This window comes from Paralichthys olivaceus, chromosome 6 (genome assembly GCF_024713975.1).
Source record: "Paralichthys olivaceus isolate ysfri-2021 chromosome 6, ASM2471397v2, whole genome shotgun sequence".
In the NCBI taxonomy this organism is placed as follows: Eukaryota; Metazoa; Chordata; class Actinopteri; order Pleuronectiformes; family Paralichthyidae; genus Paralichthys; species Paralichthys olivaceus.
In genome coordinates, this window is record NC_091098.1 from 6,253,684 (window position 1) to 6,280,613 (window position 26,930).

The 26,930-nt window shown below is 42.6% G+C and overlaps 1 protein-coding gene across 3 annotated transcripts in view; it reads left to right on the forward strand.

Moving 5' to 3' along the window:
• Positions 1–368: 368 nt before the first annotated feature.
• LOC109630966 (copine-9-like) overlaps positions 369–26,930 on the forward strand; it is a 79,278-nt gene continuing 52,716 nt past the window's right edge. For 2 of the 3 annotated variants that reach the window (XM_069527173.1, XM_069527172.1), the window contains exons 1-2: positions 369–782; positions 4,470–4,510. In XM_069527173.1, coding sequence (XP_069383274.1) covers positions 703–782; positions 4,470–4,510 — 121 coding nt within the window. In that variant the 5' untranslated portion in view covers positions 369–702. The remainder of the gene's footprint in view (positions 783–4,469; positions 4,511–26,930) is intronic. The other variant, XM_069527171.1, reaches the window with a different exon arrangement.

The window sequence follows — 26,930 nt, forward strand, 5'->3', positions numbered from 1 at the left end:
GAAAGGTAATATTTCTGAGATGTTATCTGCAGATTTCTCTTCTTTGTTAATCCAGTCTTGACTCTGAAATTTAAATGCATTGAAAACATATATCTAAAAATTTAAAATATAACAAAATAAATATATAGCTTAAGCTATTTAATGGTGCCACTGAACAGAATATCTTGACAGTCAATCATTTCGACATTGAATTCTAGCTGAGGAAGAAGAGAGAACATCTGAGAAATGTTTTGGTGAAAACTGTAATACAAATACTTTCACAGTGTGAGCAATGGACAAGGTCGTTAACATTCTAGGTAACAGGTATACACACACACACACACACACACACACACACACACGGAGAGAGAGAGAGAGAGAGAGAGCGAGGAGAGCACAGTGCTGTTGCCGGTGCCTCCGGTTGGCTGCGCTCTCCTCCTCCTCCTCCTCTTCGTCACCGGACAGACGCGGGGCGCGCACCGTGAGCGCATGAAGGATGGATGAACTTTAAATCTGCCTCCCCAACTTTCACCGCCTCTCACCCTCTCCTTCTCTCTCATTCTGCCGGTCCTCTCTCTCTCTCTCTCTCTGTCCGCTCCTCTCCTCCGCTGCTCTGTGCCCCAGAAGACCTCGACAATGGATTTACTGCAACCACAGTCCTGTTGTAAATGATCAGTTTGGTTTGTTCTTCTTTCTTGGCGGATGCGTCTTGGTTGAGTCGAGATGATGGCATCAATAGGGGAATTTGACCCTCTCAACACCAGAGTCCCTGCAACTAAAATAGAAGTTACCGTATCATGCAGGTAAGCTCTTACTCATTTATATGTTCACACATCTATCTATCTATCTATATGTGAGGTGCTGTAGCTCAGGTGCTGTGAGCAGACCCCTCACTGTGTTTCATGCCTGACATTTCCCTTCAGGTATCCGTAAATGGTTCATCACCTGCTGCCTTTATGCATCAAAGCGATTAAACACCCTTTATAGACTCTGGCTCCTGATTTGCTTCCAGCCATGCTGTGACCCCCAGCAGATGATATTCACAGGACAGGCATAGTCGAGCGTAGGTGTGGGATCGTTTGTGTGCCACAATGGCTTATGCTCTATGGCTGACCTATTGCATAAAAGCAGTGGAATGTTTTCAACAGCTCATACATGTGCCCAGTTGTTGGTGTGTTGTGGCAGGTTGACATGACTGAATGGCTGACTGCTCTGGCTGTTCTGCTCTCCGACCGTCCATCTGACTGACAGAGCACTGGAACCCAGTCAGGGTTTGTGCCGACTTTCAGCCTCCCTGCCTCCCTGCCTGCCTGGTTGCCTTGGTGGTGTGCTGACTGCCTTTTTGATCCACTCCTGAATAATGAATGGTTGCTGCTCCTGTATGGTCCCTCCTGAGACCAGCTAGACTTGAAGTGACCAGACACCTGAGTTAGACAAACCCAGACCTCTGACAGAGGCTAAGCCCATTAGATGAGATACAGTTATTTATTTATTTTATTCCCCCCCAAGTATTAAAACAGCCCAAATGACATTTCTGACATTACGTATTGATGTGAAATTGTCATCATGGTTTTGCACAGCAGTGTATTTTAATTACCTCTGCCAACGAGGTTATTTTTCACCTGTGTCTGTTTGTTGGTTTTATGTTTTAGCAATTAAGATTACACAAAAACTACTAAATCGATTTCCACCAGCTTTGTGGAGGGATGGTGCCTAGGCCTGGGAAGAACCCATTACATTTGGATGTGGGCTGATCCATTTCCCTTTCTTAATCTTTTATGACAAATAAATCCTTTATGTTATCAGATCACTTTCTTTTTTCTTTTTATATTTCTACTATTAAAACGAGACAGTCATGTGTAGGATTGATAGTGGAGGTATGTGCTCCACTAAGTGCCAACATTTTCAGCAGGATTACATAAAAAGTACTACTGATTTGCACCCGATTCAAGATAAGAGATGAGATGTAATAAAACTTTACTGATCTCACACGCGGGACATTCCACGGTTACAGCAGATAGAACAAGTAGAATAAAAATGATACGTATTCCTGTTTCTCAGGAAATACTGTTTGGATTTTGATGTGAAAAACAGGCACATTTTTGGTGTTGCAGCCTCTGAGTTCATGCAGTTTGGATCATCAGACAACTTTCTTTGCCTTTTATTTTTCTATTATAAGATCTAGACGGATATGTGTAGGACTGTTTGACCTTCGTGGAGGTATACGCTCCACTGAGTGCCATTGTACTTTTCGGTCTCTTTCATCCTTTTTTTGGCTTGATTTCTTTCTGAGATCTTTAGTTACATAAGAAGAAGTGCTTCAGCCAGCAGCTGGTTATCTCAATATAAAGACGGAGCAGAAGAAGAAAGCTAACCTGATTCTGTCTGTCAGAGCCACCTACCAGCACCTCTACAGCCCAGTTATTAATATGTTAATTCATGAATGAAAAACATGACTTGTTTTTCATTCGTTGTGTTAAGGGGATTATGGGACTAAATTGTCTAATAACAGGGGACTGAACAGACTAAACATTCCCACATACAACCATCTGTAATGAGATGCTGTAAGGCAGATTATCACTTCTTTTCAGCTGAGCCATGCTAGCTTTTTGCCAGTCTTAATGCTAAACTAAGCTAAATGGCTGCTTTTTGTAGCTTCATATTTGTCATACAGATAATTATTCTTTTTCCTAAAATGTGCCACTATTTTTTTTAACATTCTGGCTCTCAGAAAATGTGTGCAGCAGCCAAACTTGGTCATCAGAGTCTCTAAGCCCTCTGGCAACAAAGTCCAACTCGAGTGATCACACATAGAAGAGCTATAGTAACTAGTCTTTAATCAATAATGTGTCCTCTTTACATAGACATTATACATTATTTCATGAATCAAGTCTACCAATGTAACCGAACCTAACTTCATGCTGCTCAGGGAAGTGCAAAACCTGCTGTGTCTCATTTTTTCAAATATTTGATTAGATTTTAGTCTGCGGTCACACCCATGACACTATATGTGACCTAAGCTTGTGAATAGTTATAATGTTTTATTTTCAGATATTACCAGTATTTCTCTATACTCCAGTAGAATAAGTAATTTTAAAGACGTGTTATGTCATGGACTCACAATCTACTTGAATTTGAACATTGTTTTAGTTCATTTTGGGTTTGTCTTTGTTTGCATATTGTGTGCCGTGTTTCTTGTTTTATTTTGAAAACTTACTTTCTTGTCTCTCACTTTACTTCCTGTCTGGTTTCCCTCCTCTGTTGATGACCTGCCCCGTCCTTATTAGTTTCACCTGTTTCTTGTTATCCCTGTTTCCTCCTGTCTGCCAGTTCATCTCATCGTGTCTCAGTGTTTGTTCCTTGAGTTCGTACCGAGTGTTTATAGTGTTTACTGCCTTTTCAGGTTTTTTGGGATACTACTTCCACTATATTTGTAAGTAAAAATAAAGGCTTTGTCTAATCTTTCCATGTGCATCATCTGCATTTGGGTCCTCACCTTGCTTTGGGCGGGACAGTTTATTTTAAGCTTGTTGAAGCTTGACTCAGGATCCTGAAGTGTAAAATCAGTTGTTGCGAACACACCTCATTGTGAACCTGCTGTTGACGTGACTGACGAGAGCTCCTTTATGTTGATGTGTCCCCTTTAAACTTTATTAATACACCAAATGTGAAACTGCATTTCCCTGTAGAGGTGAGAACACACGTTCTTTACTTTCTTAGTTGAAAATGACCCAAGTGAAGGTTTAAGTATCGATTCAACCTCTTTACTCATAAAAGTATAAAAATGAAATGAAACTTCCCTTCTGAAGAACGGAGACTCATGTCACATTAAGATCATTTAAGAGTATAACTTAAACCACTCTTGGTTTAATACAATAAACATGTTTACAGAAAATACAGGAAAACAGGGATAAAGCAAGAAATGATGTGAGTATTAAATATTGTCGATAGGAAATGTGTGCAATGTATTGAAATACTTAAAAAAGAATTACCCTCAAATGCATTAAAACAAATGTACAAAGTACAGATGCCTGAAAAATCTACTTGGGTACAGTAAAAATAAAGTATTTTGTTACCTCCCACCTTTTCTTCCTTGGGGCTTTAACAACACACAAGTGTGGAGCGGACACACAGTTCTGGAGATGTTCCAAGAGTTCTGGAATTAGTAGAAACATAAACACAGTATATGTTCAGGGACCATGGTCACTTTCATATGGCGGGCTTTGTTTACAGTGGGGAGTTCAATAAATTATTTATTCTCCCTTCCTCATCATTTTCCTCCTGAAGGTCTTCATTAGCCTGACTTGTTTTTGCGTTAAGGTCGGCAGCACAAAATGTTGAGCTGGTCAGTCCTCACAGCGATTTGGGAACAACTTCAATCTGCCCCTTAAGGGTCTTAGTTGAGAGCAAAGAACGAAGGGGAATCATCTCAAAATAATAAAAATGGCTGAAAGAATACATTTTTATCTTCACTTTTTCTGTTTTCACAGGAGTCTCCTGGATGTGGACACGTTCTCCAAGTCAGATCCTGGTAAGTAGAAACTCTTTGAACATGAATACCAATGAAATGCTGCCACTAAAAGAACATTGTTTATTGCTTTAGAGATTAAACTATTTCCAGCCAATTAACACCAGATCAACGTGATATGTATTTATGCTTTCTCACAGCAAGGAAAACAGTTACATGAATGATGCTTTGCTCTGCTCTGGTAAATAACCTGAAGAAGGTCAGACCGATTAGTGTGTGACAACACTGCTGATAAAGATAGGAAAGGGGCAGTAAAGGATACAGACTGGAGAGGGATTGAAAATTGAAGTTTGAAGAAAGGTCAGGATGTGAGGTAACCTTCAGAATGTCACGCATCAGAAAATTTACAGATGGAGGAATTAAGAGGGGGAGGCTGTCAGAGTGGGAAGACAATGGAGGGGTTCAAATTCCTCTATCACTGAAATAAGTCCTGTGGCAATTCACTCGTCACATACAGTCTCAGTGAAGACATTAGAGTTACATTTGTTTTGTTCTCTTTGGTATTGAGGGAAGGATTAAAATGTACAATCCTAAACCTAAATGAAAGAGAATAAAGTCTTGGGAAACTTTGAAATAAGACGTCAACATTGTCTAAGTCAGGAAACTTGAAATGTACATCTTAAAGGATATAATCATATTTATACCAAGGCCAATCAGCGACAAAATGACCTGAATGTTTGTGATCAGATTAAAAATAGCCAGTGGCAGATCAAGGATTTTTCTAAATTATATATCTCAACATCCACGCACAATTCTGATTCAGTAAGGTGCCCATTTAAGTCCTTTCTTGTTTACTGTTACCTCTATAGCTTTGAGAAAAGCCTCAGTTATATATAGAGATATAAGTCATATCTATACATTCCATAACAGATTTAAACAAAAATGTGACAAATATTATACATTTATACAAATATTTATTAGCGGGAGCACTTCAGGGGCCAATCGTATTTTAGCTGGGGTTAGTGTCCCCAGGTCCTTCCAATACCATATCTTCATGTACATAAATAACTCATTTCAATTATTTTTTCAATATGATGTCTATTACATTTTCTGCCTTTTGTGTTGCTAGAAACATTTACTACTAAACAGGAAAGTCTGTATTTCACCAGCCTGAGCCAGACATTTTAAAATACACCGTGGTTTCTATAATCGCTCTGAAATCGCCTGTACAACATCAGACAATACAGCTGCACCCCTCTACACAATACTATTAAAACGGACCCCTCTTTATCTCTCACTCCAATATGATACTTCTTATTATTCTCTGAATGGGCTTGGCTCCATCTTCTTCTTTCCCCATAGCTCTTCCGCTGACCCACAGGCCATACAGCTTCACCCACGCATCCTGCAGAACCTGGGAATTTAAAGAGTTCTTTTCCAGTTATAGAAACAACCTGGAAATTGATTAAAATGACCAACTATCCTGGAAATAATCTATATAGGACTGGATTTATCCACATAAGTAGACAACCAGGTAGACCTCATTGCTAATTAAATAAATGATTTCTTAAAGACTGGAGACCTTCCCTGTGTCTAATGTAGCTACATATATAATTATGTCTTTCCTATTAGTTATTGTGACCTTTCAGATTCAACATTAAATCAGAAAAGCTCCAGCACACCAACCAGACAGTCACAATGAAGAATAATCAGTGGCCACTGGCATAGACACATTTCTCGTCTTCTGTAGGATGCAGGTGCTTAGAAAAACATTTGTATTTCTGTGCCTTAAACTGTAAGTACTCTGTGGAAAATGTTGACTATCTGAAGGAGAATATCCTTCCTGGTTAGTTGAGAGTGCAGAACTGGTAATGAGCACCAGCAGTTTTGCCAAAACTTGGATTTTATATGACTCAATGGTGGTGGATATTTTTCTGATTTCTGGTTTTTAATTCAAAACAGCTCACACTCCTTCTGTGTGTTGATCAATGTTAATTTTGTCGGACTCTGTAAACAATACTCTGGGGATCAGCTTGATGTCTGTTCAGAGTCTCAGTGTGGGACAGCTGATAGTGTCAGATTGTTTTAGATGGAAGAATGTACTACATCTTTTTTCATGGTCCTGTGTGGTGGATAAGAATCCTGCGTTTTTATACGCCCATCTGCACTGTGGTCAGATGTGTATATAACACATCTGGTATGCATATATATGAAAACAGTATTGACATACTACATGCTGTCATTATTAAAATATTATATATAAATATATTAATTAATTAATAATATGTGTTGTAGACCTCACTTTATACTGCCAAGCTGTTTTCAGGCATGAACCTTGGAGAATGTCTGAGGAGCTGGGCTTTTTCTGCTTAGAGGCTTTCACAACAACACATACATTTCCGAGTGCTCAGGTGAGGAGTGGTGCAGAAGATAGAGGCAGGATGGAATGTATTAATCCAATTCTGAGATCACATGTTTTTGTTAACAGAATGTAGACACCGGCATCCATACTAAAAAACATCTTCGCCTATGTCTTCCACATTCGGCACTGCTTTTTTGAAAATGTTTTTTCAGTTATGCATGTGTCAGGCACTTTATCAAAACACCCACTTATTCACGGTTAATCCTCCAGAGGATCTCATGCTTTGTCGTCACATGGGTTTCTTCCAGAGTTTTTACTAAGGGGCTGGTTAGGGAAACTCCAAGGAAAGTCAGTGCATGTCTGAAAGCAGCCTCAGTTAGCATTATCATTGCAAGTATTTCTCTTATTTTATCTGAATGTCTTGCCTCTTTTCACAGAAGATACATTTTTTATTGACTAACACTGCTGGAAATAAAAATTAGTCAGAAGATGTTAGCTAGGTTTCTTTTCATTTCTTTGCAACTTCAAAACAAGCTGCCTGTCACAAGGGATCAGTGTACGCAATAATTTTTCTGAGGATGAGAATCTAAAGCTCCAGCTACTGTATGTTTAATCACATATTAAATAATAATAATAAGTTCTGTCACTGATTCCTGTCACAAGACCAAAAGGTGTGGCAGACAAGGCCATATAGAAAAATGCCATGGAAGATTGAGTGTATTTGTCCCCATGGAAAGACTCCGACAAGGCAAAAAGCTTTGTAAAGATTATTACAGGCAGTGCATGTTTTCAGCATCTCACAATCCAAATTGCTCTGTTACAAGTTCTAGACATTAATCCCTTTTTCCATCCTTACCGTCAGGTTTTATATGTTTACCACAGTCTTCTTATTCTCCTAAACAGGGAAGCAGTGTTATGCTTTTGACAGCCTAGAGGATAAAATTTATATAAAGATGGACAACGTGTCTCAACTCCCTCCCACTTTCCAGAAATGACGCCAAACTATTCCTGTTACAATCGCTGTCAATTAGCCAAAGTCTGAGCAGTAACGATCAGGGGAAAGTGTCATGCTATTCAAAGTTTATTTGATGTGTACTTTGTACTTGGGTTCATGTCCCATCTAATAACATGGAGGAGGCAGGTATATGCTATACTACAGCCAGTGAAACCTTCTCAGATACAGTAAATGTTTCACCAACTCAGCCTGATAGTCGGGACATAAACTACTCTTACAAATCCCAGCTGGAGATCGCAGCTGTCTAACTCTTCTCCCAGGCGGGTCTTGAGGTCCTGCTGATAATGTCTGCCTGGCTTCGGATGTGAGGGCAGCCTGAGGGAACATCTGGACTCCGACCAGTACAGACAGGGAGAATTAGTGCAGGAGTCTGTCCTTCGGTCTAGGCAACATAAACAGATGTGATGAACAGAAGTATATCGTGCCTGTTGTCAAGAACTGTAGCCTCATTAATGCAGTCAGCACACAAATGAGGAACAGTAGAGATTCAAGGTTTAAAACCTAATTGAAGTACAACTCGTACTACATGATGCGATCCACAGTGGAAAAAAAACAACTTTTTAAACAGTTAAAATGGTGGAATAGAAACAGAGGAGAGTAGGAATTAGAATTGAATTATACAAAAAGAGTTTGAGGTGCAGCAGTGAGACAATTTTGCTAATTCAGTTTAGTTGAAATATTTGCGTAAATGTGTATCTCAGGAGTGCAATAGAAGAACGGCACAGGCACAAAGTGAGTGGGTGGTCCGGTTCTCCAGCACCCATAGAGTGCCAAGCACCCACATGTGGCAGCGTATAGTCCGGGCTAAATTTATATTGATTTGATCTCAGACTTCATGGTTGGTGCTTGATTGGATCAACAAAAGGGACCTTTTGTCTGTGATTGGTTATTTTGCTTTCAGTCACCTGCTCTAAACTGCAAATCACAGTGTCAGGATCATTCAGTCTACTCCCACAAAGAAATAAAGTCAGACGTTTTGTTTTGAATAAATCAATAACATTCATCAATCTTTTTCTGTCCATCCTGGGAGAGGGATCCATTTCTGCACCTTGTTAAGCCCAAGAGGCAAAATGTGATTTGTGAATTTGGGCGATACAAATCAAAATCGATTTGAAAACAGATCCAATTTTAATATTTATTAGTTGTTGGGGCCTGTTGGTACAGGTTTGTGGAGCATAGGGTTTTTGTTAAAGGTTAAATTTGGGTGTGGGGGGTTGGGCGCTAAGGGTACTGGCAGTAACATAAATTGGTGCGGAAATTGGTTTGAAAATGTAATTTTAAAAGCAGAGCTAGACCAAAGTCTTAAAATCCTGTGTCCATTTGTCTATTAAACTAGAATAGCACACAGAGGAGCATACACCTCTGCCAAGACCCAACACTCCCCTTTAATTTAAATTTCATTTAAAGTCACTCGATTTTTATTTGGATCTGCAACGCACTCCTAAGTATCAGTCCCCCAAACATGCCCTATTGCAAAGTTAAAGAAAGCAAATTCTTGGATGTGGCCCCTGATTTACATCCACACCAACATTTAGTGGTTTCTTTTTTAACCCATACTGCATCCTTCCACCAAGTTTCATCATTATCTGTTCATGGATTTTTGCGTAATCCTACTAACAAATGCAAACACAATCTCCTTTATAGGCTTTGATCATCCTGAGGTTTCATTCCACAGTTTACTTCATGACATGATTGTCATGATGATGAGCTCAAACTGTTCCTCATAGTTTAACAAAGCACGATGCAGTACATTGCCGTCTGATGAGCCTTGAAACTCATGGTTCAGTGTCACTCAAAGTATTGTACAGCCCGCCCCCACCAGCATTACTCCTCGCAGGGCTGTTTCCTTCCTTGCTAACTGCCACTTATCTAATCATTGAGAGAAAGAACACACAGCTCTACCTGGAACAAGTCACTTTCACATAGAATTTAACTGACTGACAGACTGAACAACCTCTTATCTGACAACATGTTCTCTACTGTCTATTACAGCATAACCAAATGTTTCTCTGTCCATGGGAACTTATATTCTGAACACAGTGACCCTCATAATGTAACACACATCGATCTGTTTTAAAAACATGGAGAAATGTTCTTGTACCCACCCTTCAAATTATCTTAGTACTTTTTCACAGGCGTTTTCATAAGTTGGAGCACATCTCTTAAAGGTTCAGTGTGTAGAATGTATTGACATCTAGTGGTGAAGCTTCATCTTGCAGCTGAATACCACTCACCTCACCTTCCCCTTCCAAACATGAAAGAGTACGTGTGGTAGCTTCAGTTTTGACAGTGTAAAAAAACATGGCGACCCCCCCCATAGAGAGGACCTGCTGCCAATGTACATATAAAGTATTTAAAAATAAATTCTAGGGCCCATTCTAGGGTAGAGAAAACAACAATTTGTACAATTTAGAAGATTAGATACTATTGAAAACATGTAGGATTATTTTATATTTAATTTCTGCCAATAGATCCCTTTAAACCTCTACATCTCCAGATAAGTAACCCAGGTAGAAGCCTCAAATGTTGTTTTCTTTCTTTCTGCAAAATGTCAAAACCAAATGCTCATGTCTCAGCAACTTCCTCCGATGCCTCTCTTTTTGAATGTTTTAGCACACAGAATGACACATATGGTATGATCATATGATCAAGGCACCATGTTTCTCCCTTGTTAGCAAACAAACTTTGACTCCCTCCTTTTTGACAAGAACACCCGTCCAGAACTGGTCTGGTACAGTGTGAGCACAACAATTGTGAGCTTTGTCCTTTCATCTCAGACAAGAACATGTGAAGTGGCACAGTGTATGTAGCTTTATGATTTACTGGTTTACTGCTCCCTGCTGCAAGTGTCCAGCCTTTACAGCTGTTGAGTCTCAGCTGTCGGATATTTGGCAGCGAGATTACATGGGGCCAAATGCCATGGCAGTAATGTGACTGTGGTTTATGACTGGGAGGAAGTAATTAGTGTGTGGGTGCCATACAAGAGATAGAAGGTTGACCCACTCAATTAGTCCTACATTCTTTTTCCTCTTCACATGTAAGTGGTTAAATGAGCTTAATGAGACTCACATGTTTGGCAGGTCTGCTCCGCTTTTTGTAAAAAGTCTTTAATACAGAGAGCAAAAAATACACAATACTCAGCCAGGTCAAACAGGGTTTGTCAGCATGAGAGGAGGTGATTTAATTACTCTGTTATCATTGAGAACTAATGGGTAACATTGAATAAATGGGTCAGCTGTATCACAGAGGCACATGTGGGAATCTGTGGTTTGGTAACAAGGTGACTTTGTACTTTGGAAATATCTCATAATAATAATAATCAGTCTGCAGAAGGGAAGAGTGAGATAATAGAAGAAAACAGAAAATAAAAAAAGACAACAGCAGGGTAAACGATGACAACAGAGTTATTCAAGTGCAAAAGTTGGTAGTTGAGCAATTATGGATGATTTATTTTACTATGACTATCACTTTGAAATCCCTCACAATTCATGACTCCTCACTCACTGTCTAGGTGGCTCATGTGGAGAATACTAAGGCTATGTCCAAATTCAAGGCCTCAGAGGACGAGTACAGAGGATTTTCTATTGCATCACCAGCATTTCCCTCACTCACCATTGCCAAATTGAGCTGCCAGCAGAGCTCGCTTTGTCATCAGCAAGCAATAGCTCTGAGGGATAGGTTGCCATCTTGGATCCTTCATTGCTCTGGAATGGAGAGACTTATTTCTTGGCTGGGTTTGGAGGAGCTTTCAGAATGAGCCCAGCATTGCTGTGGCTCCATCGGTCTTCAAATACAACCTTGGCCCCTGAATTGGGACCCAGCTTACATTGTACACTTGTAAATTTAAACCCTGTGAGATTCAGTTTATGTTCACATCAAACCTCAGAATGGATAAAATGTGATCTCTGCGATGGGTTAGCATGATTTCTGCTGAGGAGAATGGTCAGAGTGGTTGGAGCTATAACTCAGACAACCAACTGTGATAAGCAGAAAAGCATCTCACAATGAAAAAACATGTCCATCCTTGAGGTGGATGGACTACAACAGCAGAGGACCATGTCAGGTTCCTGAAAACTAAAACACATAGTCTGGTCCGAATCTGGATTCCTGCTAAGGCTGTAGATTGGTCAGGTCCCAATTTGGTGTCAGCAGCATGAATCCAATCTGTGTTTTGTAAACAGTCAATGCTTGTGTTGGTGTTGCAATAGTGTGGGGATTTTTTTCCCCCATATTTTTTTTGTCAGTAACATTCAGTGATGGGATGGATACATAATTCCATTATGATAATGCACCATGTCTCAAAGCGAAAGCTGTCTCAAACTGGTTTTGTGAATGTGACACTGAGCTCAGTGTACTTTAGTGGAACACCTTTGGGATGTGAGATTGACAGCAGGATTGTGCAGCGTAGAAATCGGCAGAATCTCAAACATTTCCAACGTAAGGTGTACCGCGAAGAACTGAGGCTGTTTTGAGAGAAAAGAAGTTCCTAAAGAAATTCTTGGAAGTGTATGTATAGTTATGTGCCTGCCAGCAAAATAAGCATTTTTTGAAACCACTTGGGTAATTTCCTCTGCCACTGTTTACGTCATTGCTATTGCATGAATAAAACATCAGAAAACAGCATTGGCATAAAATATAAATACAGCATCCATATTTTTAAAGCCTTGTGTTATGATAATATGAATATGTATAATACAGATCAGTAATCTATTAATAAGAAAGTATGTTTCAGTTTGTGTTGTGATGCACTTACGCTTCTAATATTAAATATGTTCAATGGAAATGTCTTAGTCTCAATCTGTTCCCTTTGACCATTATTGTTCGGTTTTATTAAGCTAGCTACATTAACATAATAACTCCCACCGTATAGGGTGTTCTAAACTGATGAAACAGTGTCTCACTCAAGCTCGGACATCCGTTTACTGTCTTTCAAACGTTTATTAGCATTCCTATGTACACATGCTAAGCTAACTAGTACATTAACAGTAACCGTCCCGTTCGCCAGGTAATCAACTGAAAAGACATAAAATGAACACAAAACCACACTATTAATAATACGGACATATTATCCATTGTATAATGTGTATACATGAACATATTTATAGCATTTCAATAAGTTATAAGAAAAGTGTATGCATCTCTTAACTCACCAGCTCAGCTTCACCAGTTAAAACAATAGCATATAAAGAAGATCCGGCAGGTTGATACATCCGCCCCAATTAACCTACAGGGGGGTTTTCTACCACAAGAGGTCGCTATTACACAAATGGTGGATAACTTCACACCTCCCACTTGGGCTACTCGTCCTTGACTAAGTAGGCCACAATAACTATCCTCAATGCATATCGCAATACACAGAACATGCAAAACCACTCAGGTAACATAATAAAGAAACAGCATACAACTCTTCAATGAAACAGATACAACCCAAGTCCTGCATTCAAGTCCCACAATCCTAGCACCTCTTAGGTACTTAGGGGAGTAAGCGAAACCTCCTCCTGCTCCTCTACTGGCAGCAACACCACCAGCCTCCTGACGTCCCTATGTAGGATTGTGGAAGGACACGGCTCCTTGTCCTTCCTTACTTGAGACAGGCCAATGGGGAGGCTATGACAAATCCTCACTTTGACGTCTCGGACAACACCCTCATCATCTGGACACGACTCCTCGACACGACCCAGCCTGAATCGACCCCGGAGGGCGTTTTGGTCTGCAACCCACACCAGGTCTCCGACGGTGACATTTCTGGCCGGAGCATGCCACTTTTGCCTAACGAACAGGTGAGGTCCTGCTAACTGGCTCCAACGTCTCCAAAACTTATCCACCTCCACCTGGACTGCTCGCAGACGACTGAACGGGTAGGTGGGGAATTCAAAATCCTGGGTGTCACCTCTGGGCCCCGCCCGACCCAACAACAAAGAGTTCGGTGTCACAACGTCCACAGTCTCCTCCTGAACCTGGGCTCTGGCTCCGATCGGTCTCTCATTGGAAAGGTTGGCAGCCAGATAGAGGAGGGTTTGGAACTCCAGGATGGTCAAGTTGCCCTCTTCACCGACACTGCTCAACGACCTCTTCAACACGCGGACAGCTGCCTCTGCTGCCCCATTCCGATGAGGCGAGTCCGCTGGGCTAAACTCCCACATCCAGTCAGTCCCAGCCACAACCGCTCTCCTTTGGACTTTCTCCTTGTCGATACCCGCCAGGAAACTGTAGAGATCCTCCAGCGCAGGTCTGGCTCCCACGAAGTTGGTGCCCTGGTCGGACCAGAGCCTTTTGGGATGACCTCTTAGGGCGGTAAATCGCTGGTAAGTTCTGAGAAAGCCCTCAGTCGACAGATCTTCGACCACATCTGCATGGATCGCTCTCGAGGCCATACAACTAAAAACCACGCCCCAGACCTTCTTCTTCGTGCGCCGCCTCACAATGTCCCTGACTGCGTATGGACCGAACAGGTCCAGCGTTGTGTACTCGAAAGGAGCTGCTGGCCCGGTGCGTACAGAAGGGAGACCACTCATAACTTGAGAGCATAACTTGGCTCTGCGCTTCCGACAATGAATACACAAGTCCACAACTCTGCGAGCGACTCTAGGGCCTTGCACCACCCAGGCTCTTCTCCTCATCCGAAGCAGGGTACCGGCTACGCCTTCATGGTTAGCACGGTGGGCTTCTTCGGCAAGGAGGGTGCTGATCCGCTCCTTGTAGGGGACCAGCGGAACCCCAGGTCCTCCCTTATCAACTGACTGGATCCGGCCATGGCACAACAAGAGACCCGTTTCGCTGTCCTTATTCACAACCAGACGGTTGAGTGTCGTCGTGGGAAAGGTCACACCTGTCTGGGCAGCGAGACATAAGTCCTTGAATGCCTCCTCTCGCTCCTGGACTGTAAGTCCTGCCTTCCACTGTTCTCGCTCGCCGGTTCGATTTCTGCCGAGTAACCAGGAGAGCACGGCTCTGCGGAGGTATCCCACTGCCCCACAGAGTTTAGTTAATGTAGCAAACCTCGAAAGATTCACCTGTCCTACAAGAGCCGAACCCCAAAACCTCTTCGTTCTGCAGGCTCTAGATGCTGTTGATGAAGACCCTGTGGTAGTATCTGGCGAGGGTCCCTTATTGTCGACCGTGGGAGGCCACGTGATCACCGTGCCCCCAACCATGGCACCCACACCAGTAGGACCGCCTGATGCAGACAACTTTTTTGCCTGCGCCCTTGTAATGGTGGCAGAGAAAGCTTTCCTTTGGAGCTTACTCACGACCTCCCTGGTACCAGAGGCCACTTCCGCAGCAGACTTCATGGGCCATTCCTCTACCGCCCTAGTCAGGAACTCGGGACCTCTCTGCCACAAGGAGTGACCATCAAGCTGCTTGGGGGAACACCCTCTTGTGACAAGATCGGCCACGTTGTACTGACCGGGGACCCACCACCAATCTGTTACAGGTCCGGCCTCCTGGATCTCCCCCACACGGTTAGCAAAGAAAGTCTGGAACCCATAGCTTTCCCGCTGGATTGCTCCCAACACAGTCTGGCTGTCGACGAAGTGGTACCACCTACCCACTTTCAACCGCCCATGCGTTAGTATGTACTTCTTCAGGCGGGCGGCAAAGACAGCTCCGCATATCTCCGCTTTAACAGCGTCGCCCTTCTGGTCGAGGGGGGTCAATTTAGCCTTTGACTCCACGAGCCGGGTCACAACACCCTCTGAGGTTTCCCAGCGCAGGTAGAGAACCGCCCCATAAGAGTCACAGCTCCCATCGGAAAACGTAATCCCCCAGGGTTTGCCCAGCCAGCCGGATGGTGTAATACTCCTGGGGAAAGTGATGGTACTCAGCTGGGCATACTCTTTGAACAGCTCTATCGCCCTCCCGCGCAGCTCACCAGACAGTGGCTTGTCCCACGTATCCTTAGTCAATGTCCCGGCCTCTTGGAAGGCCCTCCTGACAAGAATGACGCCCTTCTGTTTCAGGGGCGTTGCCAGACCAAGGGGGTCATAAAGCCCGGCTACCTGGCTTAGTAACATACGACGGGTAAGGGGATCTGGCGTCTTCTCCTCTATGTCCTCCATGGTGAGGTCGAGCTCGGTGCGCATCTTTTTCTTCCTTGCGGAGAAGTTAACAGCCACCATGAGGAAAAGTTTGTCCTCCCCCACATGGTAACCCACTCCCAGGGCCTTGTTATCCTCGTCGCGTAACTGGTTGGGCAACATGATAGTCTCAGTTTTGGTGGGAACACTACTCTGCCTCCCACTTTGGCCAGACCGCACCCACGGCTTAAGGTAAAAACCCCCGGTTGCAAGAATGGCCTCAACCCCCTGAAGAATCTCGCTCAGTCTTTGGGGGTCATTGTGGGACACCAGAATGTCATCCACGTAGGCGTTGTCTACTATGACATGTCTTTCTTCCACTTTGTCCGCAAACTGTGGCAGATGGGCGGTCTCTCTCATTGCCACCTGGGCGATACATCCAGCCGGCTTATCGCCCATGTTCACCCGTACCACTGCGTAGTCCTCGATTTCGTCCGCCGGAGAGTCCCTCCACAGGAATCGATGGACATGCACTTCCTGATCCTCCAACCACACAGAGTTGTACATTTTGGACACATCTCCAACAGCAGCATGTTCCCCCTCCCGGAAACGGATCAGGACCGCCCGGATGGGGTTCAGGACATCTGGGCCCTTTAGCAGGATGCCATTCAGGCTAACACCCTTGAATTCCCGGCTGCTGTCCCAGACTAGTCTCACTGGGGTGGAGACAGAGTGTGGGTTGGGTGCTGTCAAGTGGTTGACCCACCACACAGCTCCGTTCCAACTGTCCATCGCAGCCTTGGAAAGCTTGATTGCGGCCCCCCTGGCTACCATGTCGTGCACCTGCCTCGCATATGCCTCCTTCCACTTCGGATCCCTCTCCAGGCGCTTCTCTGATTTCAGAAACGCTGCCTTGACAGCTTCACGATTGTTCGGTAGGGTGGCAGGGTTCTCTTTCCAGGGGTACCTGGCGTCCCAGTGGGGCTTATCACTGTGGCTGTCACTTAACTTGAAGACCAGACCTCCCCTGATGATCTCTAACTCACGCTCGTCAGCGAGCGACATCTCCTTCCCTCCAGGGGCACACTTGCCACAACGACAACCACCACACATAGGGTTACAGGCAGCCCCAATGCTGTCCCACTGCATCCACTTGATGATCTCAGCATTGCACGCAGCCGTGGTTCCTACTCCAACGCTGCTCTTTAGCTCGGGGCAGTAGTTTTGGATGACCTCGACTCTCTTGGCCTCTGCCCTCATGGAGCATGCAAAGTGGGTTGATGAGTGGCGCGCAGTTACCTCAACATTCTCAAAGAGGTCAGGATGCACGCCACTGACAGTCTTTCCGAGTGGACCATCCCACAACACCAGATTGCCGCACCTCATCATCCACTGGGGGGCAAGGCGACCTTCCCGGGTACTGATAAGCAACTCAACTTTCTCCGGGCGGGTCAGCTCCCCCGGTTTGACAACACCAGGGAAGAAGTTCTCCAGGTGCTCTGAGGCCACTGCATGGTCCAACTTGGCAATCTCCTCTAGACCATAGCAGAGCATCTCATGGAGCCGCCATGTCCCCTTTTTCGTGGCTACTTTTATGCTAACACGGTACCTCTTTGTCTCAACCCTCGCCTCCATACCACCCACACCGTATACTACCAGTGTGATTGGCTCACCTGCCAATCCAAGTCTCTCTGCTGCTTGGTGAGTGATATAGTTAGTATCGGAGGCTAGATCGATTAGGGCCCCAACCCAGTCTCCTCTCTTGGTCGTGACCTCCACCAACATCATGAGGACTGGGTGCTCTTTCGGACCACCCTCGTCCACCAGATCTTTGCCAGCACATACTGTTGAAGACACCTTGTTTGTGCAAGCCTTACAAACAGCCTCCAGCTGCTCTGGGGTCAGTCCTAAACCAGCAAACAAAGCCTCTTGTTCTTCGGTCGGACCGCGGGTTTCTCTCCTCTTTAACCCCTTGGTCTCCGCCCTAGCAGTGTCCCTTTTTGCTGGTGATTTGAGGCACAGGAAGAAGTGGTGATCTGGAGGGGCGTCACCTCTTTTGCATTCTTCATTGCGACACAGAAAGTTTGTCTTGCACGGACTGTCCCTCCCATGTAGATCCAAGCATTTGGGGCAGGCTTTGGTCCTTTTTACTTGGGCCCTCCGCTCTACTGGATTGGCCTTTTTAAATGCCTTACAGTGGTATAATCGTCCAGTATGCCCCTCTTCGCCACACATACTGCAAGGATCTCGCGATGGTCCTTCTCTCGCCTCGCTTGCCGTGGCCTTGGTAAATGAACGCCTCTCCGGCCTTTGGACCCCCAGTCTTTCCTTAGGCTTTTCACGAGGGCTTGGTTCACTTGCTCTGGCAGAGCTCGGTCGTCTCGTGATCTGTAACTGCTCCAGTTGCACCAGAACCGTCTTCTGATCTCTCAGGAACTCCCATAGTTTGTCGAACCGGTTACGTGGGTTGACGTTGCTGGCCGCATCACACCGGTACAAGAGCCACCTTTCCTTCATGCTGTCCGGTAGCTTACATTCAAGTGACCGGATCACCAACTGGTTTTTTATGGCGTCCTCACAACCCAAGTCTATAAGGTCCAACAGGGCCCTTTCCACCGCTTGGATCAATTGCAAAGTCTCTCTTGGTTGGTTGTTGCGGACAGCTGGTACATCCTGTAGCTCCAGTACGATGTCGTCTGCTATTTGCGACATGTCCCCATAACAGTCCTCCAAAACCCGGAAGACCTCCTCCGCAGTACGGCAATGAGACAGTCTGAGTTCACGTTTTACTGCATCAGCGATACTGTCCAGCAGGTGGAAGAGCCTACACTCTGGGGCTCTATGCTATTGTTTTAACTGGTGAAGCTGAGCTGTTGATTACTGTTCGGTTTTATTAAGCTAGCTACATTAACATAATAACTCCCACCGTATAGGGTGTTCTAAACTGATGAAACAGTGTCTCACTCAAGCTCGGACATCCGTTTACTGTCTTTCAAACGTTTATTAGCATTCCTATGTACACATGCTAAGCTAACTAGTACATTAACAGTAACCGTCCCGTTCGCCAGGTAATCAACTGAAAAGACATAAAATGAACACAAAACCACACTATTAATAATACGGACATATTATCCATTGTATAATGTGTATACATGAACATATTTATAGCATTTCAATAAGTTATAAGAAAAGTGTATGCATCTCTTAACTCACCAGCTCAGCTTCACCAGTTAAAACAATAGCATATAAAGAAGATCCGGCAGGTTGATACATCCGCCCCAATTAACCTACAGGGGGGTTTTCTACCACAAGAGGTCGCTATTACACAAATGGTGGATAACTTCACAATTATTCAAGTATGTTTCATCAGGAGAGACAGAAAAAGATGAATTGTCTGACAGAGACAACTGAGACGTGCTGCTTCTGCTACACCAGCAGCAGATTCCTAGATCGATTCCTACTATTTATTTATATATGATGTAAGATGTCATCGTCTGCTGGGGACTGCATTATCACTCTTAGTAAACTCCATTGCATTAGTGTCTTTATTTCTTAGCTTTGTTCCTGGATAATGAGTGAGGATGCCTGATCTGAACCTGTCCGTACCAATCAGGCTGCAGGTCAGACAATTTTTGAAATGTCATTTGGCTTCGGTCAGGTTGGCTGGACTATTTTCTTCATTTTTTTTTACTGTATAATCATTTTCTCTAGGGCTTGATTGGATTTTCGACCATGGTTGTTGCAATAGAATAAATCCCCAAGTGTGGATGCTCAGTTTTACTTAAACAGAAAATAGTTTTACTCTATTTAAAGGTCCAGCATGTAAAATTAAGGTGAAAGGAAACTATTGGCAGATATTTTATGTAGAATAATCCTCATGATGTTCTCACTAGTTTATTTTCAAATTGTATGTATTGTATTTTATTTACCCCAGAAAAGTCCTTTATATTTAAATACTTTATATTTACATTGAGGGGACCCTCTCTCCGGAGGCTGCCATGTTTTTTACATTAGTCCAGACTGGACAAACTAAACCTCTTGAGTTTTTATGACAACTGAAGCTACCACAGTTTCTTTTTCATGTTTGGAAGGAGAGGGTGAGGTGAGGGGTGTTCTGCTGCAACATGCAATTTCAACACTAGATATTCTACACACTGTACCTTTAAATGAATAGCTTGTGTGACCGCCTCTGTCATTCTCTGGACATATTTGATGGGTCCCTTAGTTGGGTGCTTAAATTACCCTTTGCATTGTCAATGCATCCTCGAGGATTGTGGGTATTCCTTTATATCTTAACCCATACTGTGATCCAGTGTGAGGTGCGGCTGCAGCCAGGTCCAACAGACACCACAGTGGAGGTGGTGAGCATCAACCAGATGATGAAGTGAACAAATGTGTGGGCACATCGTCCTTGAAGCTGTTGATTTGTTAGATTTAGATTTTTCGATGTTGGTTGAAATCAGTCACAAGTAGTCCAAAGTTTGAAGAACAGTTTTATGAAATATTAATTCTCTCCTATGCCCACCCTCTACAGCTGCTCTTGTGTGGCATCTTGCCATTGTCTTTTTGGGTGGCCCCTCGCTCTCCAGTGTGACTTTTTAAAGAACGGAGAATCATCCACCATATATTCACCCATTTGTGAGAGAGTGGCACTTTTATGTCCAAAGTCACAACATGTGTTGTCAACAATGTTGACAAAGCTATCTCGCAAAGTTAAAGAAAGTGAAAATAAATACCTGGATCCGTCCCCCAATCAGGATCTGCACCAAAATTTTATGGGTTCTTCTGTCTCGAGTCGTCCTTTTTTTTTTTTTCAGTGTCATTGAATGACACAGGAATAGCAGCCAAGATGTAAACAACCCAAACTGATCAAACCACAGAACTAACAGTGACTGAAGTAGAGATGGGAGACATCAGGCTGGACTGAAAGGCTCCAACGCTCTCTGGTGACTGTTAATGTCTGACTGTGCTGTGACTGGGACCTCACACTGTTTCTTCCTCTGACTATTACTTCTTCATGATGGAGAAAGACATTAAATATGAGTATTGAGCTGTGTTAAAGTATTCAGCCCTGCTGTGGTGCTGCTGTCACTCTTCTGTCTGATCATCTGCTTAATCAGTGAAAGCAATTAGTTCCTTCAATCAGTAAGTGACGTTGTGGAAGGGAAGGTAAAATAGTTTGTAAGTGAGTATAATTCTTGTACTGGTGCAATCAGGTGTCCGCATGAGTGGAGATGAATAACTTGTGACCTCAGCTGTTATAGAAACATCTTATATTAATGCTTTATAGGTCATTCTATAAGATAGGATAAAAAGTTTTTTGATCCCATGCTAGGGAAATGCACTTGTTACAGCAGCAGGTAGTCAGATTTATGTATGAGAATAAAAATAAAATTAAATAGGCAATGAAATATAAAAAAAATAAAATAGAAATACAGAGAATATTTACATAATACACACCTTTCACTGCAGGGGGACAATGTAGGCACAGGATGATGACATTGAACTGTATTTGTGCATTATGGATGATTAATTGAAACAGATTTATCCATACATTTGCAGGTATGGTACACAATATGAACATGAGTGTAAATAATAATTTGCTATAAATGAGTATATTCACTGTAGTACACTAAATAGCAATATAATTAGTATTATAGTATACTGTATAAATATATATATGTATATGCATATATACATATATGTGTGTGTGTGTGTGTGTGTATATTTTACTACCTGTGGGTAGCAGAAATTATCTTGCTTGTTGCTTTCTTTTTGTTTCAGCTTCCATTATGTTGAAATATACCTAGGTGAATATTTGAAACACGTCTCTTCTACAAAGTTTCCACAAAATCCCCTGTGTTTATTTTAAATTAAATTACCTTGGTGAAATAAAATCAGTTAGATGAAAATGTCACCTTGAGACATTTTCTGACCACTCTCCATTATTTCATTGATTAAAGAAACAGAATGAATTCTAATAAAAAAACCTGTCTGTTGCAGTCCCAGTTTAAAGAGTTGTATTAATATTGCTGTATTAGTTATTTGTGTTGGATTCAGGGGCTTTTCTCTCCCGTTCTCTTTAATATTTTATGTTAAACGTGTCCATGTGTGCAGATCTGCTTTGTGAGCATCCTTTATACATTTTGACATTTACTGCTCTTAATATGCGATAGCTGCATATCTGTTTTATAACATTGTAAATTAAATGCCAGACGTCAACCTGGACTCATCGAAAACTGATGGGTATACTTTTTTCATTTTAGTAAAAAAAACAAAATCAATTAAATAGATGAAGCCCGACTAAACTTTTAACTGTTGTAATAAAAAAATCTGTCACCAAGTCAAGTATGAAAATGTCATGCTGAAGACTAGATTTCTTTTATAGATTGTATGTGCCTGAAATCTGGAGGCAGAGCTGGAGAAACAAAGCTGTGTGCCACAACTGAACAAAGGCAAGTGAAGAAGCCTTGGAGAGAGTCTGAGATTGAGAGTGCATATTATTATGAGGTTGTTAGGGATCACAGTCATGGATCATTCACACATCTATAGTACAGGGACCACAAGAGACATGCAAATGCAACCATTTGGGAAAAAATCAAAGAGTAAGTCAGAACTTCAAAGTGTCTACACTTCATCTTGGATGATACGTAACGATACTCGGACGTCCTGATAGTGATACTCACTCTCATTTCAGGGCAGCCCTCCGTCATTGCTTTGTATCTTACTCCTGAAATAGTCAGATCCTTTGTCATGATCCTTGAAAAATGACGAAAACGGATGTCAGTTCTTTTTTTCACCCTTCTTCCTAGAGCTTTAGTCATCAACCTTGGCCAACTATTTTGAGCAAAAGGCGTGTGCGTGCGTCTTGTTTGCGTGTTTCAGTTCTGTACAAGAAAGTGCCAAACCACAGCAAGCCTCTGAAGCACTTCTTCTTATCTAATTTATTGATGGCTCTGAGTTTGTCCTTGGGGACGCTGTATCATGCTGCCTGGTCATTGCTTAAATTAAATTTGACTTTCTCTTACTCCTCCATCAAATTACCTGAAGCCCATCGGTATCTGCCCACACATGGAGGATGTACAAGTCTGCAATCAATGTTCGCTTCTGTCTAAAGTGAACAACTAAGATGCTGCTCGCAAATAGTGATTTTTGTCATTGATGTTTTAGATAGACATAAATAAATAGAAGTGCAGAGAGACGACATATTTCATGTTTAGTGCTCATTCTCTTCACACACAAGAAAGCTGCAAATTATTTTTACTTTTCCTTTTTTTTCCAGCTCTCTGTCTTAGTTTAAAGTATTGTAACATTTAGGCATCTTTCATATCTACAAAATCCAAACAGTTGTAAAGAGTTATTGATGTGAAACCATAACTGATTCCCTCCATAAACAACATGAGGAAGAACATTGAGTGGACAATGTTCCGTCAGTGAACTTGGTCCAAAGCCCGAAATCGATATTACGACTGCTAAGATTCGCAGCAGCCTTGAAATCGACTTGTTGAACAATGACCAGTCAGTTGCCCAATCATAGTTGATTTCACACTGACATTTTGTCAATATGAATATCCTCCATGAAATCATGTAGTTCTGGCCACAAACTATCAATCAAACACAACATCTGAACATTATCTGAGCCACATTCTATTCTAATAGAGTGAAGCAGAGTAAAACTAGAGGTTTGAGTAAACCGCCACTAAACCCAAAGAGGAAAGGTGTCAGTGTGCAGCTGGATGTTGTTTCAAAGTGACTCTGAGACATTGGTACAGCAGCTTTACCAGAAATAAGAACTAAAACAAAACATTTGGACATGTGCAGTTTGTGTTTAGTTAGTTAGCTGCTTGGTTTTTTGTGATAGTCGAGAATGAAAAATGAAAATGGAAAATGAAAAAGTTTGTGGTATGTCTCCTCGGCGTCTAAAATATCCACCGGGTTTCAAGGGGTTAAAAAATAACATAAGATATGAGCGGGAAATAGTTTGGGAATTTTGAGCAAGCTCATTTAAAATGTGAACGTGCACAACTCTCTCTATGGTGATGATGGTTGTTTACAATGATGCAAAGATCCTGTCACACATGTCTCTCTGCATTGCTGTAACTCGGATGCTCACGCTGACCCTTTGCACAGTCTCAATGAGTCCAGTCTTGACTGGGGTTTCAAATATATTCAAGGCATGTGTGACCTCAACCACACTGTTGTTACCCTTGGAGAAATGCAAAGGGTTTCCGTGCAGTATTTGAACTGCAGCAGCTAAGAAGAATTAAAATCCCAGAAGAGATTGTGGGCTCGATGGAAAAAGCCAAACCAAAGTTCTGTCATTGGTCAGACAAACGCTTCTGTATGACACTTTCCTTTGGCTCGAGATAAAAATAATGGAATTCATGAGATATTTTTCCTCTCACCCCCAATAGCTAGGAGTGTACTTCTTTCTGTATTTTTGTGCAGCTCTTCTCATAGATGTGAACCGTTCGCACTTCAGAAACGACCACGAAAAATGTCATGGATGACATTAGATCACTAAAACTTTGGACTTTTCAGTGAAGAGACAGTGAAAAAATGAAGTAATCTTTCACCTTCTCCATGTTCTCACTGTAGAGCTCCTGAAGCTACACACAAGATTTATCCGGCTCTTTTATTCCTATTCCACCACCACCATCTGAAGCGCTATCAGGCTCCCATATAAAGCATCCCACTTCTCTTATGTAACATCATTCACTGGTGGAGTACTGACAGCTTTCATCCACATGCATTGGTGTTTCACTCCATTAGAATCATAGACGGCCTCCCCCACTCCCACCTCTCCGGGAGCATTCGAAATGAAATAGAATCACAGTGTGTGTATTGAATCCATTGTGATTATTCTTTGCAATCTCTCATAGCGAAGTTAGTGAGTCATGTTTATTACATTTTAGACACTTGGGCTACTTACTTACATGTATATATGCTGGAGGGCTCTGACTCATCAGCAGGTAGGAGTTCATGTTTTGTTAATGCACAGCAGGTGTGTCTTGTTCCTCGTCTTCCTCTAAAAATCTGATTTGAGTCTGCTGTGATTTTAAAATGACTCATCTGGAGGATTACATTCTGACACGCATTTCAGATTATATGATTAAGATGTCTTTGGCTTGTGTTTCTACTCTAGAGACTTGGAAATGTGTCTCTGTGGGGTTTACAGCAGTGGGCATGAGCAATTAAAAGGAAAATGAATGTAAAGACAATTCTCTTTCCACTTCTAATAGCAGGTTAATTATGATTCAACATACACTTGCAGAGGTGAATAAAGGCAAGGTCTGAGTCCCACTAAGCATAAATAAAGGTCAGCGGTCGCTGATTACGTTCGAGGACTCCTAATGAGATCTGAGGAAAGAGTGAGCAGCCCCTGTAGATCCACGTTCATTGTCATCCTTCCCACACACACCACATTTGGACTGTCCAACATTTATCAGCAAAATACTGCTCAACTCATTATCAACAGCTTTAGTTAACGTTAATCGAGCTCAAAATAGACAAAACATTCAACTTTCCCCTGAACTTGGTGTAAATATTACTTTGGAGCCATTCCATCACAAACAGCTCAGAAATGTGTTTTCTGAAGCCTCCCTTAAACACGATCTAAAGCTCATAGATTGAAAAATACTTTATTTTTCCTCGTCATTGTAAATATATGATTACATAGTAGGAAAGTTATGTCAGCATGATGTCGCTATAATGATCAATATTTGAAGACATTATACAGTGGCATTATTCCACTTTATACAACGTTAGTGTGGCCTGATTGGGGTACACAGGGTATTCATAGCTCTCTGATCATTTCTATTATTCCCATGGGGAATAAAACACATTACACCAGAACTCGATTTTTTAAAACCCAGGGGGAATTTATGTCATCGAGGTTGAAAGTGATGAGTTGCTCTTTGCCATTGCAGCGTAGCTTTGGGAATTAGGCTCATAAGAAGGCTGGATTTTCACAGAAAACCCCAGCTAGGTGCTGTGTTTCGCCCTTTATTGGCTCCCAGCTGGCCAGCTTTGTCATGGCTGCTCCACTGAGGTTCAAGAATCATTCTCCAAAGGTTCTGGGCTCTCTTGGCTCATCCCTCTCCTGGCAGCAGATCATTAGATTAGCGGGGATGTGTGACCAACCTGCCTCACCTAAATTGCTGCGTGAGAGGTGTATCCATGGGGGATTTCTAACAGCCAAGCCCTTAAAACATGGCTTCTCTCATCCGGCTGAAATCTGCTACCGCCTTAGACTCAGATTTACGAAAACAATCGCCTCTCCAGTTAATCTCCTTTTTCTTCTTTTCTCTCATGCATCCCTTGCCCTTTCTTCAATGAAATACATTCTCTCTATTGTTCTTCCCCAACCAATCGTCATTGTCCTCTTTAATGTTACATTTTGTCGGCTCTCAATCCTCTCTATTCTCCTCAAGCCCCACGGTGCCCTGCGTTCTAACCACCCGTCAACGTCTCTGTTTCACCTCGCAGCGAGCAGCTTGTGCCCTAAGCCTGTAACCAAGCCCATGGCATCCTGTCCATGCCTGCCTTCTCTCTGATTATATTTTCCTGCAGTGCAAATCCAGGAGGCAGGCAGCAAGAAATCCCCAGTAGGCAATGCCTCCACACAGGTGACTGTAGCTGTCAGCTCGCTTGTCTGACTCACATGAATCCAAAAGTACACTCTGCTGTTTTCAATTACACTCTACACTGATGGGTCAGAAATGTAAATATGGCCGGGATTCAGATGCCTTTTAGTGTACTTGCACGTTACACCCTATTTGTGTTGAAAAGTATATGTGAAGAAGTACGTGGCAGTGAAATCTTAGTATTGCTTCTGCTGCTTCCCCATGTTTTGATTATCATATTTTCTCCTCTAAGCTTACCTTGCTTGACTAATAGTAGCTCTCATACGCACTTGGCCGGCCGAGGCAGTAGACTAACGTGTACAGAAGAGAGGCTCTGGCTCAGGCAGTATAGACTCAGAGTTGGTGAGCCTGTGGATACTGTTTGACTTGCATGAGACTCACTTATTCCAGTTTTGTTTAGCAGTTGGGCAAGAATTAGTGGCAGTCAGTAATGAAAATTGAT